We start from the raw sequence: 11371 nt of genomic DNA on the forward strand, positions 1-11371 counted from the left end.
CCCACACACACACACACACACACTCGCACTTTGTTTTTGCTTTCTGTCTGAAGTCAGGAGCAGAAGGGGAGATTGTGAACATATTTCACATTCTGATTAAATTATGAGATACTAGGATTTGCACATGTAAAAAAAAAACAATTGATACAGTGATTCAAGCATATTACAGGCGAATAATACACATTTTCTGAACTTGAGAGCTATTGAGGGTTATTAAAAAAGGACTGAAAACATTGTTATAACAAAGTAGAGCTTTATTGTCATTGTTACAATACAATGACAAATGATGTAACAGCATGTTTCTCAGCAGTTGCAATAAAATGAAATGCAAATTAGACAAAAAATAGTACAAATCCAGTAAATATAATAAGTACCTAACAGTGTACTTAGTAGTTAGAGCTTTGACTACTTTTTCCTCACTAGGTTTAAATGATAAACATCCAAGATGAGTGCATTTCTGTCACATGAATCCATTATATATTAATGAATAAACCACTGTGTACCATTTAATAAGTACTTTTAAATAATAAAAATACAACAGCAAAAATGAACCTCCGAATTCCTAAAATGTAGTCCTATTTCCTGACATGCCGTTTTCCCCATCATATGACAGGTTGTGTACATCCGGTCCATCCTTGTGTCCATTCATGGTCCATCATAGAGAAACGCCCCCACATATTTCTTCAATGAACGTCACGCCGTACTGACGTCACCGCGTAGCCACGCTTAGTGCCAGACCAAACAACTTTTCCAGAGGAGCTCCACATCACAGCGCGACCGAGAACCTACCAGCAAGTTAGTAAGATTTAATAAAAAGTAGTGTGAAAATAGTAGAGAAAACGCGACGAGGAGTTTCCGCACAGTGTTTACGTTTTTTTCCGAGTAAAACAGCTCCGTTCCTTCCTGTCTTTACGGCTTTTTTCCCCCAACAAGTGCCCTTTCTTTTTGGAAGTTAAAAATGAGGAGTCTTTGCGTGTTGTTCGTCGTCGGACTGGCAACTGGGTTCATCAGTGAAAAAGTAAGTACATTTTAATTGACGTCTGGGAAATGCTAAATGAGACCTTTAAATTGCTGTATATACATATTTTTTCACGACTAACGTCACTAATAAGCCATTAAGTTAGTTTCACTGGTGGTTGAAATGTTAAATTCTGTAACGTCTGTTTCTTGTCTGTTGAAGATGGTTTCGTTATGTGTGTTTTCCTCCTCACAAAAAACATTTTTTATGCACACAGGCTTGCATAATGCATGGATGTTGATTTATACTGACTATTGTTGCATACAGTATTTGTTTGTGACCACATACTTCCACCTGGAAGTTCAGAACTCTATTCGTGGTAAAAAAATTAATAATATGAACATGAGTCCAACTATTTTTGAGTCTAAGCTAACTGTATCTTTCAGGAAGGGACCGTATTTACATAAGCAATATGTTATATTTAGTTACTAGTATTCAAGGCTAGAGCCGTCCATGCTTTAGCTCATTGCTTTGATTGGCTTAGAATTTGTAAATATTGCTATTTACAAAAATCTATTTAATTGGGAATGTAAGTCTGTTGAAAATTAAACTATCATGTCAAGACTGAATGAAAATGATTATAACATTAAGGAATGTGTACTGGGTGAAATACCAACACAAAGTCTGTCTTGTTCTAAAACTAGAAAAATCTTTGTCTTTCCTCTCTCCTTCCTCTGTATGTGTGTCTGTGTTGTAAATACTGGAAAACACCTGGAAATGACAGGCTAAAAGGCTCACAGAGCTCTGCACCTTGTCACATGTGCTAAAATATCCCAGTACCTTGATTTATTGACTATGAAAGTCCCCAAAGAAAGCCTTTCAGAAAACCCATGATGTTTATGATTTATGGACTGTATATTGTGAGACAGAGTGAGTTGAAACCTGAGATTGCAGGATTTGTAGCAGGAGCTTCGAGGCAGCAAAACTGGGAAAATATTGAAAGGCACAAGAAACCAAAAGAAACCAACCAATCATTTGTTTCCCCGAGTTTTAATCTTAGAATATGATGTATTATAAACTCATATGATTACTGAAATAGAGCCTTTTTAATGCTGAATCCTCTCTTCCACAGTCTATGGTTGCTCTTTACCTCATTTCTCTAAAGCACAGACTCCAGTCCTAAATTGCTGGGCGTGATGAGTTAGTACATATATTACTGTCTCTTGATGTGTGTGGCTGTAGAATTACTGGTTACTCAGTCAGTGATACGACTTACATCTAAAAGATGAATGTTGAAACAGGCTTTCGGCCTGTCACAGTTTGTGAGCCGGAAGTTGTGTCATTTTCTGGATGGATGACTCAGAGTGAGTCCCAGCAGGCTAGTCCAGGCAGGCATGAAACTGTGTGGGATACAAGCAATTTTCCACTTATCCAGAAAAGGCAAGAGGAAAAAGGTGACAGCTGCTCTCATCGTATTACAAATCATGTATTTATTTAATGTGTTCCTGAAACCCACTTTCAAACCACACACATGACAGAAAACAAAATTGTTTAATATGAAGGTTCTGGTCCTGTCAAATAAGATACTAGCCATATTAGCCACTGTGTAGTGTGGATATTGGTTTAACCAATTAATATGTGTTGAGAGGACATTTTACAAAGTATTGGCAAACCCCGACCCAGATAATGGTTGAATTGATAATGCTATTAGATTCCGTAGCTGGAACTGCTGACAAAAGTTTTTACAGTTCTACATTTTGTTCCATATGAATTGAATAATTATTTTGAATTTGATTCTCACTGATCCAGGCACATTTATTCATTAATACTGATTTTATTCATTTATATATGTATTTTAGGTTGATTTCTTTGACTTTGATGTTGAGTGATCTAGTTTCTAATGAAGTCAGTGCTAAATTTGTGTTCAGCCTTCAGTGATATCACAGACTTAAACATAATTAAGACTTTCCTTTCATCATTAGTTGAGTAGATGAGATCAGACTAAAGCATCTTGTGAGACAGTATGTGATAGGTTGAATAACTGTTTCAGTGACACTTTTTGTGAATTGGTTGTTTTTTGCATGCTTATTCTCAGTAAGTTCTTCACTTTAACGATCAATTTAAAAGAAAAAGTTGTTATTGATGATAACAGTCTGAAATTTTGGTGACGTTTTCACCAAAGGTTGATCATTAGATGTCTCAGTTTGTTTATACTGCTCTTTGGTCAGCTGGTGAGCTTTGACATTTTAAACAGACGATAACAATCTTATCTAACTTTGTACAGTATTACCAAATATTCTAGACTAGAACATTTAGATAAGGGTCAGTACATTCAAATAATGTAACCCTAATTGCGTTTATTTATTACATATGTTGTTTTTATGAGACCATTAAAGATTATAAATGCTGTGGAAAAAAAAACAAAAAAAGATGACTCTAACTTGCGTTTTTGGCCAAATGTATTCCCCCTTTGTCGTAGATTGTGCCCCACTGGTGCTATTTACTTGTCGATGGTGATGACAGTTCTGCTGTGTGCTTTTAGCTGTTACACAACCTCACTTTGGACCAAACGGCCCTCTCTCATTACCGTTGAGTTCCAGCTCATTGACAAAACATTTTACTGTAATAGCCGAGCAGACACAAAACACAGATTTGTGGATTACTCTATGAAATAATGCACTCCCCACAGCACAATCTCACACACATTTTTGTCACTCCATTGTGGGTTTTTTTTTCTGTGTGATCTAGCTGCTTCCAAAGAACTGTCTTCACTGTGACGAAGCACTGAGAAACCAGATGGTTATATATGTGCTCTGTGTGTGTGTGTGTGTGTGTAGTTTGTGTCCATATGTACAGTATGTTTTCCAGATGTTATGAACTAGAACTGAAGTGTCTCAGTAAATGTATTAGCAGTTCAGAGAAAGAGAACTGAAGAGACAGAGAAAGTGACAGCTCATGGTATTTTTGCATTTGTGTTTCATTTGATGGGATCCATTTTCTATTGTGTGTGTTGAGTGAGACACATGTGTCTCTGGTCTGCTTTTGTTCCAGTGCAGCTAGTACAGGATTATAACTGGTTATTTTTCATTGTTACTTTTGTTTTTATGTTGAAATTTAATCTCTGGCCAAACCAAGAGGACAACAAAATTAGTAGTTTTGTAGTTTTACACACTGGATCTGTAAAACTCACTAGAACATCCCTAGTTTTGTAATTATTTAAGGAATTTCCCCAAGTGTCATATATTATTGTGTATGTAAGTGTTTTTAAACTGCATGTACCATTGGTAAGTAAGTAAGTAAGAAAGTACATTTTATTTGTAGAGCACTTTTCACAGACAGAGTCACAAAGTGCTTTATCCTGGTAGGGATAGGGTTTGTAGCCATATCATATCCTGAGGCTAGATCTTAATGTATTAATCCTGCAACTTTTCAGTACACATATGAATCACTTTCAAAGCTAAAGGGCAGATGGTGTCCAATGATATGATATAACAGGACCTGTTAAATCAAATGTATTACACTGGTTACAGCCCTCAGATTTTTTTGTTTAATTATATGCTAAAATTGTAAGAATCTAATACAATACAAGAATAGCAATAAGCCATCATCGACATTAGATTCGAGTTCTAGCAGCACTTGTGTTGTGTAGGTCTGTGTGTTTAGTTTTGACAAGCTGAGCATCTGCTTTTGTAATCCCTGTTCGAAGACAGCAAGAATGTGAGATCCTCCTCTGCTGCTTTAGTCAAGCCTGGGATTGTCAGACTGACTTTTGAAAATCATGTTAACAGTCTTTTGGCCTGTTTCACAATCATGTAAATACAACTGTTGTTACATCTGGTTTGTCTCATGTTTTTGTCCAGTTACATGCTAGTTAGGTCGTATAGAAGTCTGATATCTCAGAATTCATAAGGACACGTAATAAATCCACAAATTTCATAAGACAAGATAGTCCTATTTTGTATAACAAGGACAAAGTAATGTGTCCACTGATCACCAAAGGAAAAAATGGCTAGCTATAGCATGAGAAATCCCTCTTCTTCCTCACTGATTCTTTGACTACCGAGACTGTTATTTTAGTAATATTTTTTGCTAAAGACAATACATTACCTTGGTCATCTTCTCAGCACCTGTTTTATGAGAATTGTACCGAAGTGTCCCTGTCTCTCTCCTTCTCTTCCCTTGTTTCTAATGTCTCTCCTTTCTCCTTGTCTTCAGCACCTGTGTTAGTGGAAGCATAGTATACATACCAGACATACTTCAGGTCTCAATGGGCCATATTCATCCACGTCTGTGTGTGTGTTTGTGTCTCTTTCTACTAACATCTGCTGAGTGTCCCTCTTTCAAATTCAGACTCATTATGAAGCGTCTTTCATTGATCCACATTTCTGAGACTCTTCAAGCCCTTTATTACATTATGTTTCTTCTTCGGCTGATGCTTGTTTTTTTCCTCAGACTTTACATGAAGAGACAAGCAGGCTTTTGGTTTTCATCACAGTCCTTTGTGCAGTGTTTGGTTGGAGGTTTTCCTGGGCACAGTCTTATATGTATATATGAAACAGTTTTTTTCCATGTGTGTGTCCTCTTGTCTGTTCTGTGCATTGTCTTTGAAGCTGCTCTATCTCTCCCTCCTCCTCACTCACTTAGATCTCTGCTGTCTGGCTCTGTGAAGCATCACAAATTACTGCCACAGCACATGAAATAAAAAAGAGCCCAGCCTCCTCCTACTGTACTATGTACAATCTGGATATCATCCACACTACTTATAGACTCACCGACACCAACGCACATTCTGGCGTAGTCGCCCAGCACAGGTCATTAGTTCATAGAGGTATTGTCTTACTGTTCAGTGTAGTGACGACCACATGTTTTCAGTTAGTGAACCTAAGTTCTGCAAGTGTGAATGAAGCTGATCGGTACATGCCTTTTTGTCTCTTGTGTGAGGAATGATTATTTATGTAATTTTTCTCTTTCCCAGATCTTCGTCTCCTCCCAGACAACCTTTTCCACAGCAGATGACCTGTACTTAGAGGGACGAACATCAGGTGATCTCCCTATAGACGATGAAGATGGAGAAGACGATGGCTCTGGCTCTGGATCTGGAGACTATGGTAAAAAGAAAAAAAAAATAAATTTTTTATTCTTTTTAAATTGTTTTTGTTGATGCAAATTATTCTATTCATTAAGATGATCAAGTTATGTCATGTTCATAAACATTGTGATCTTTGTTAATATGTAACCTTGAGTTAATCAAAAAATGGCAGTTTTTATTTGGAATAAAAGCAACGAGTGAAATTCTGCTATTTTTAATGTCATTCATTTACACACAGATGCATGAGTCATACATATTACAGTCACAAGTGCCTGTTTATTCAGACACAGAAGCACACTCAGTGTGCCAGATGTTTGACCTGAGGTGATGTGGAGTGAACCAGGTGAGATTTTATGAGAAGCCAACAGATGTCAAAAATTCGTTCCCCTTATGAATGACTCATCTCTATGCCCACAGTGAATAATGTGCTGGAACATTCAGTACATTCCAGTGAGCTCCAATAAAATCCCAATCCCTGCATATAAAAAATTATTAGTATCCTGAACTTTGCCAAAGACAGGATTAGGTATTGCCAAGCCTGCAGTCTGTTAATGAACAGATGCATACAGAGAATGCAAAACTGGATTTACTCCCAGATGAATAATGGTGACAGATTAAAGAGGAAATAACTGCAAAGTGTTAAAACTGATGTTTGGTTTCTTCTTTAGCTTTCGGCGACAGAGATCAAGAAGAAGAACTCATAAGGTTCCTCAACTTCACTAACACAGCATTCAGCCGAACAATGCCTCCAGTTCAACCTTTTCAGCCACAGCCAACAACAGACTCACCTCACAATCCACCAACCACTGTCGCAGGCAGCCAGAAACCAGCCACCACAATGAGGGAAGCTGAGACAACACCAGATGTGTCTTCTGACGATGACGGAGTCAAAAAGGTATAACACTGCTTTTCTCTTTATACAAACCACTATATCAAAAGTACAAAATCCATATTAGACAGTCCCCAAAGAACAATAAAAACAACAGTGAAACTTTTAAGAAAACAGATAGCATATTTCATTAAATGTATGGTGTCATCAACAAATAAAAACCAAATTGCTCAAGAATTTCAGCCCATTTTGTTATCTATTGTGTTACATATTGAACTAATGTCTGTCACTTCTTCTTCCAGGTGCCTCGTATTGGCTCAACAGCTGATTGGTTCACAGAAAGCCCCAGTTCCACCTCTGTCAGCGTGCCTCTCAGTGAAGCCAAAACCACTGAGTCCAGTATAGGCAGTGTAACCCAGGATGCAAATGAAAAAATGACCAAGAACAGTTTTGTGGAAATTTCAGCTGAAGATGCTCAAAATGAAGAGTTGCAGAAAGGTGGTCGAAGCGGCATGAGACCAGAGATGGACTCACCTGAGCAGGTGACCTCCGAGAATCTGTGGGAGAGGACAGAGGTGCTAGCAGGTAAGGACACACTATTTTCCACTTCATTTGCATTTTTTACCCAAATAAATGTGTTTTAATAATGCTTACTTAGCTTTTGAAATAAATAAAGATTATAGTAATAAATGGTATGATATTTGTATTTTTCTGGAACTTCAAATTTGCTAAAAGCATTATCAGTTGCTGCCATAGCCTTTAGAACATCACAACCAAGACGGATGACTATTCTGCATTTAGGTTTTGTTTGGAACACTGAAACTCTGATCAAAAAATAAGACTCACATTACACTGAATGTTTGTGTGGTCTCTCCAGCTGTGATCGCATGTGGAGTTGTTGGATTCCTCTGCGCAGTTTTCCTCCTCCTCCTCCTGGCCTACCGCATGAAGAAGAAGGACGAAGGTAGCTATGACCTGGGAGACACCAAACTTTCCACAACAGCCTATCACAAAGCACCTACCAAGGAATTCTACGCCTGAAGAGACCAACAGGGACTTTAAGTGGAGTACGTTATCAGCCGATCTGGACTGAGACTGGAGCTGTAACACCTGAAGATGATTCTGTTCAAGTTTGAAGTCAAGCTTATCTATTCTTCTACAGTGCGCCTTACAATTTATCCTTTTCTCCTTTAACCTTCATCCTCTGTCATCTTCTCTTCATTGTTGATGTTTTTCACAAAGAGGACATAAGAAAACAAAATTTGACTATTCAGTTTGGATTCTGTCATTTATTCTCGCACTGGAGTTGGACAATTAATATGCCTGATAAATTAGAAGATAATCCTGTCTAGAATAGCACTACAGATCACAGCTTTTCTATTACAGGACAGTAATTGCCTTCCAAATAACAACAACACTGTGCCTCTTACTTAACACTTAGTTTAAATGAACCACTCTGGGCTACAGTGGATTTTCTATTTCAGACAAATTGATGATTGTCCTTTTATTGGAGCTTCAAGTCAGCTGACCTCTCAGTTCAGTACCTTGTGGAAGTTGTCAGAAACTTAGATCAGCCTTTATGCATTTTGACTGCTGTTAACTAAAACAGTGGCCAGTGGAATTAGTATTATAAATGACCTTTAAAAGATACTCTTTTTTTGCTTTATTATAGGTCATACTTGCTGTTTGTTGCCTTGCTTCTTGTTTTATTTTCTGTATGCCGCCTTTGCTGAATCAAAGATGTTTTCTTTGTGACGAGGAATGAAAATGTTCTATTTCATTTGTTGTCACGTATTGGTATGACAGCTTTTGTTACTCTGCAGGTACATATTTTTGTTGTTTTCTCACAGATATTTGATATTTGTAGAACTGACCAAATATAATTGTGCTTTATTTGTCTCGTGAAAGATTTTTAGTAGCTTTTTTAAATGTATTTTCATGTTTAGAGATTATATTTCCATAAGCCATTTTTTAAAGAGATTTTAGCCATTGCGTTCATACAGTTGTAGTCTTTGTAAAGATCCTTGCTTCTGTCCAGCGTTAGTAATCTATTCAATACTCTTTTATATGGTGACTGAGTGCAGCAAGCATGTGAGACTGCTTCGCTAAGGTAGAGCCAAAGCTAATGACTATAATTCAGAAACCGTAGAAGTGACCAATGTTTTCTGACAAATGCCAAAGCACATTCCTATCTTAGTGTCAGCCGTATACAGTTATAATAGCAAGTTTGAAGTTAAAGCAGCAGTGACAGTGCAGAGTGTTTCCTACAGTCCATAGCGTCAGGACTTCAGCCACACCACAGGCTCGAGTTATAAATTCAGTCAGTTACACAGTAGACGTCTGTTGCTTCTGAACTGTAATAAGCAATTGGACTGACAAGAATATTCCAGCTCAGTGGTGGAAATATTCTGTGCTCATTTGAGTTAAATTGGATAGAACTGTGACGTAAAAGCCAAAGTATGTCTTTGGTCAGAGGTGGAAACGGTACACAAGGTGAGGTGAAGTGGTTGACATGCCTTGCTATCACACATTCTCCTCCAAATTACATTGACATCAGATGATTCTTTATCTGATGCTCTGCTGTGAATGTGTTGACTTTGAGTTAAATATTTAACATAATGCGACAAAAGCATTTCTGTTTTTTTTTTTTTTTTTAATTTCATATGTCAGATATTACTATCCCTTTTAGTTGCAAAATTTTCAGCAGCTTTTGTGTCCGTTATCAGTTTGCCTGCCTTTATGTGGCATTATGATATTAGCAACAGTTGGTGCATGAGGTTACTTTTTTATATCTTATTTGGCTGCTTACTAGTGTTTAAGACTGATTTAATTTCTGTTGCAGTAATAGAGATTATCTAATCCTAAATGGTCTGAATGCAAATCTGGAAAACTACCTATTATCAATGGCTGGAAAAAAGACAATATATAATATCTAACCTACTGTGACTTACTGTTGATAACATGATATTTGTTGGAAAGTTTAATCCAAAGTGCCTCAAAATACATTGTACAATACATGCTGTACTGTGTTAGTGTCATGCTTTCACCTTCAAATTATTCAGTACTATAACAGTAATAGACTTCACTGTGTAAGTGTGGTCTAGTACCAACAGAGCGATGTCAAATATAAACCATTCCCATACGGGTTTTCATAACGGGTTTGCACTTACTGGCAATCCAACATGTAACACAATTACGGATCTCTGCAAGGATCTCTGTAAGTTTATACAGTATGTTGATACTTTAATTTATATGTATTAATTTATACTTGCTTACATTAATCCAGGTGTTATCTGAATGGAAATGTACAGTATTTAGCCTCTTTGTGCCTACAGTTCAGATTTCTTTTTTAATTTATGTTTTCAGTTATTTTGCTTTTTTAAAATACCTTTTTATATTAATTCATTTAATAAATGAGTACAGTATGTTACATGTAAATACATTGCAGCTTTAAAGTTTGTTTTCATGCAAATTGAATATGAATTGACTGAAGCCTTGGTTTCAACAAATTAAAGGTGTGGACAATGGTGGGGACCAACCAAAAGATAACATGTTACAGATAACTGTGGTGTGAGCACAGGAAGCAATAATAGAGAACTGTTTTGCTGAAGTGGTGTATTTTAAGAGGTTCACTACTGAATAAAAGCTGTGGCTCTAATGCAATGCTGAAACAGGCTCTTTGTCATTTCTTGGTTAAGGGATTGATCTTGAGCATACATTTACTATTTTTTCCACATTTCCACAACTACAGAGGTGTGTTAACACACCCATACATGCTGTAAAGTTAACACACCTCTATGATTCACTTAATACGCTGACCTTTGTTTTTTATCCCATCTTTTGTCTGTCTTTTTATGTAGTGTGTCTGTCAGCAAATTTCTCTACAGAAATGTCATAACATAACTGAAATCTGATTACTGGCTGCAGCATGTTGTTAATGCTGAGACTTTTAACAGAGTTCAGCTACAGGTAAAAGCAGTCAGCTGAAAGTTTTGTTTCCACTTGTTTGCACAGAAGCAGAGAAAAACATTTCCTGCTGGCCTCAAGAAACATCATTTTACAAATGTAGGTGCCAAAAAGAAAAAAAGTTTTCAAACCACTGTGTTAAACCCAGCCAGCCGCCTGTGAATGGAGCCAAATGGTCAGATGTTTTCCAAAACCCAGCGATGCAGAAAGGAAAATACAAATGGCAGTAAACGTGAAAAAGGAGACTGGTAAAAGACAGGGAGATGTAGAATGTATAATGTGGAGAGTAAATGTTCACAAAAATCAAATGAAAAAAAAAAAAATCAATGCAAACCAACAATGTTATGATATTTTAAATAGGATGGGACATTTAGAATAAGGCATCCTAAAGAATGGCAGCAGAAAAAAAAGAAAAGGAATCGAAAACTACTGACAAGAATAAGTAGAATTTGACCAAATATAAGTATGGTTCCCACAACGTAATGTCATTATGTTGCACTAAACAATGCAATATGGAGGGGAGTGGAAA

At 36.9% G+C, this 11371-nt stretch overlaps 1 protein-coding gene across 2 annotated transcripts; it reads left to right on the plus strand.

Annotated features, from left to right (window-relative positions):
- The first annotated feature begins 734 nt into the window (after positions 1–734).
- LOC115435596 (syndecan-2-like) lies at positions 735–10547 on the plus strand. Of its 2 annotated transcripts, none has more exons than XM_030158115.1 (5): positions 735–1018; positions 5952–6066; positions 6716–6942; positions 7179–7461; positions 7754–10547. In XM_030158115.1, the coding sequence occupies exons 1-5, from the start codon at positions 959–961 to the stop codon at positions 7915–7917; spliced, it is 849 nt and encodes a 282-aa protein (XP_030013975.1). In that variant the 5' UTR covers positions 735–958; the 3' UTR covers positions 7918–10547. The 2 variants fall into 2 exon arrangements, with proteins under 2 accessions (XP_030013975.1, XP_030013974.1); XM_030158114.1 differs by having other exon boundaries at positions 736–1018; positions 5934–6066.
- The last annotated feature ends 824 nt before the right edge of the window (positions 10548–11371 follow it).

This window comes from Sphaeramia orbicularis, chromosome 16 (assembly GCF_902148855.1).
Source record: "Sphaeramia orbicularis chromosome 16, fSphaOr1.1, whole genome shotgun sequence".
NCBI classification, from domain to species: domain Eukaryota; kingdom Metazoa; phylum Chordata; class Actinopteri; order Kurtiformes; family Apogonidae; genus Sphaeramia; species Sphaeramia orbicularis.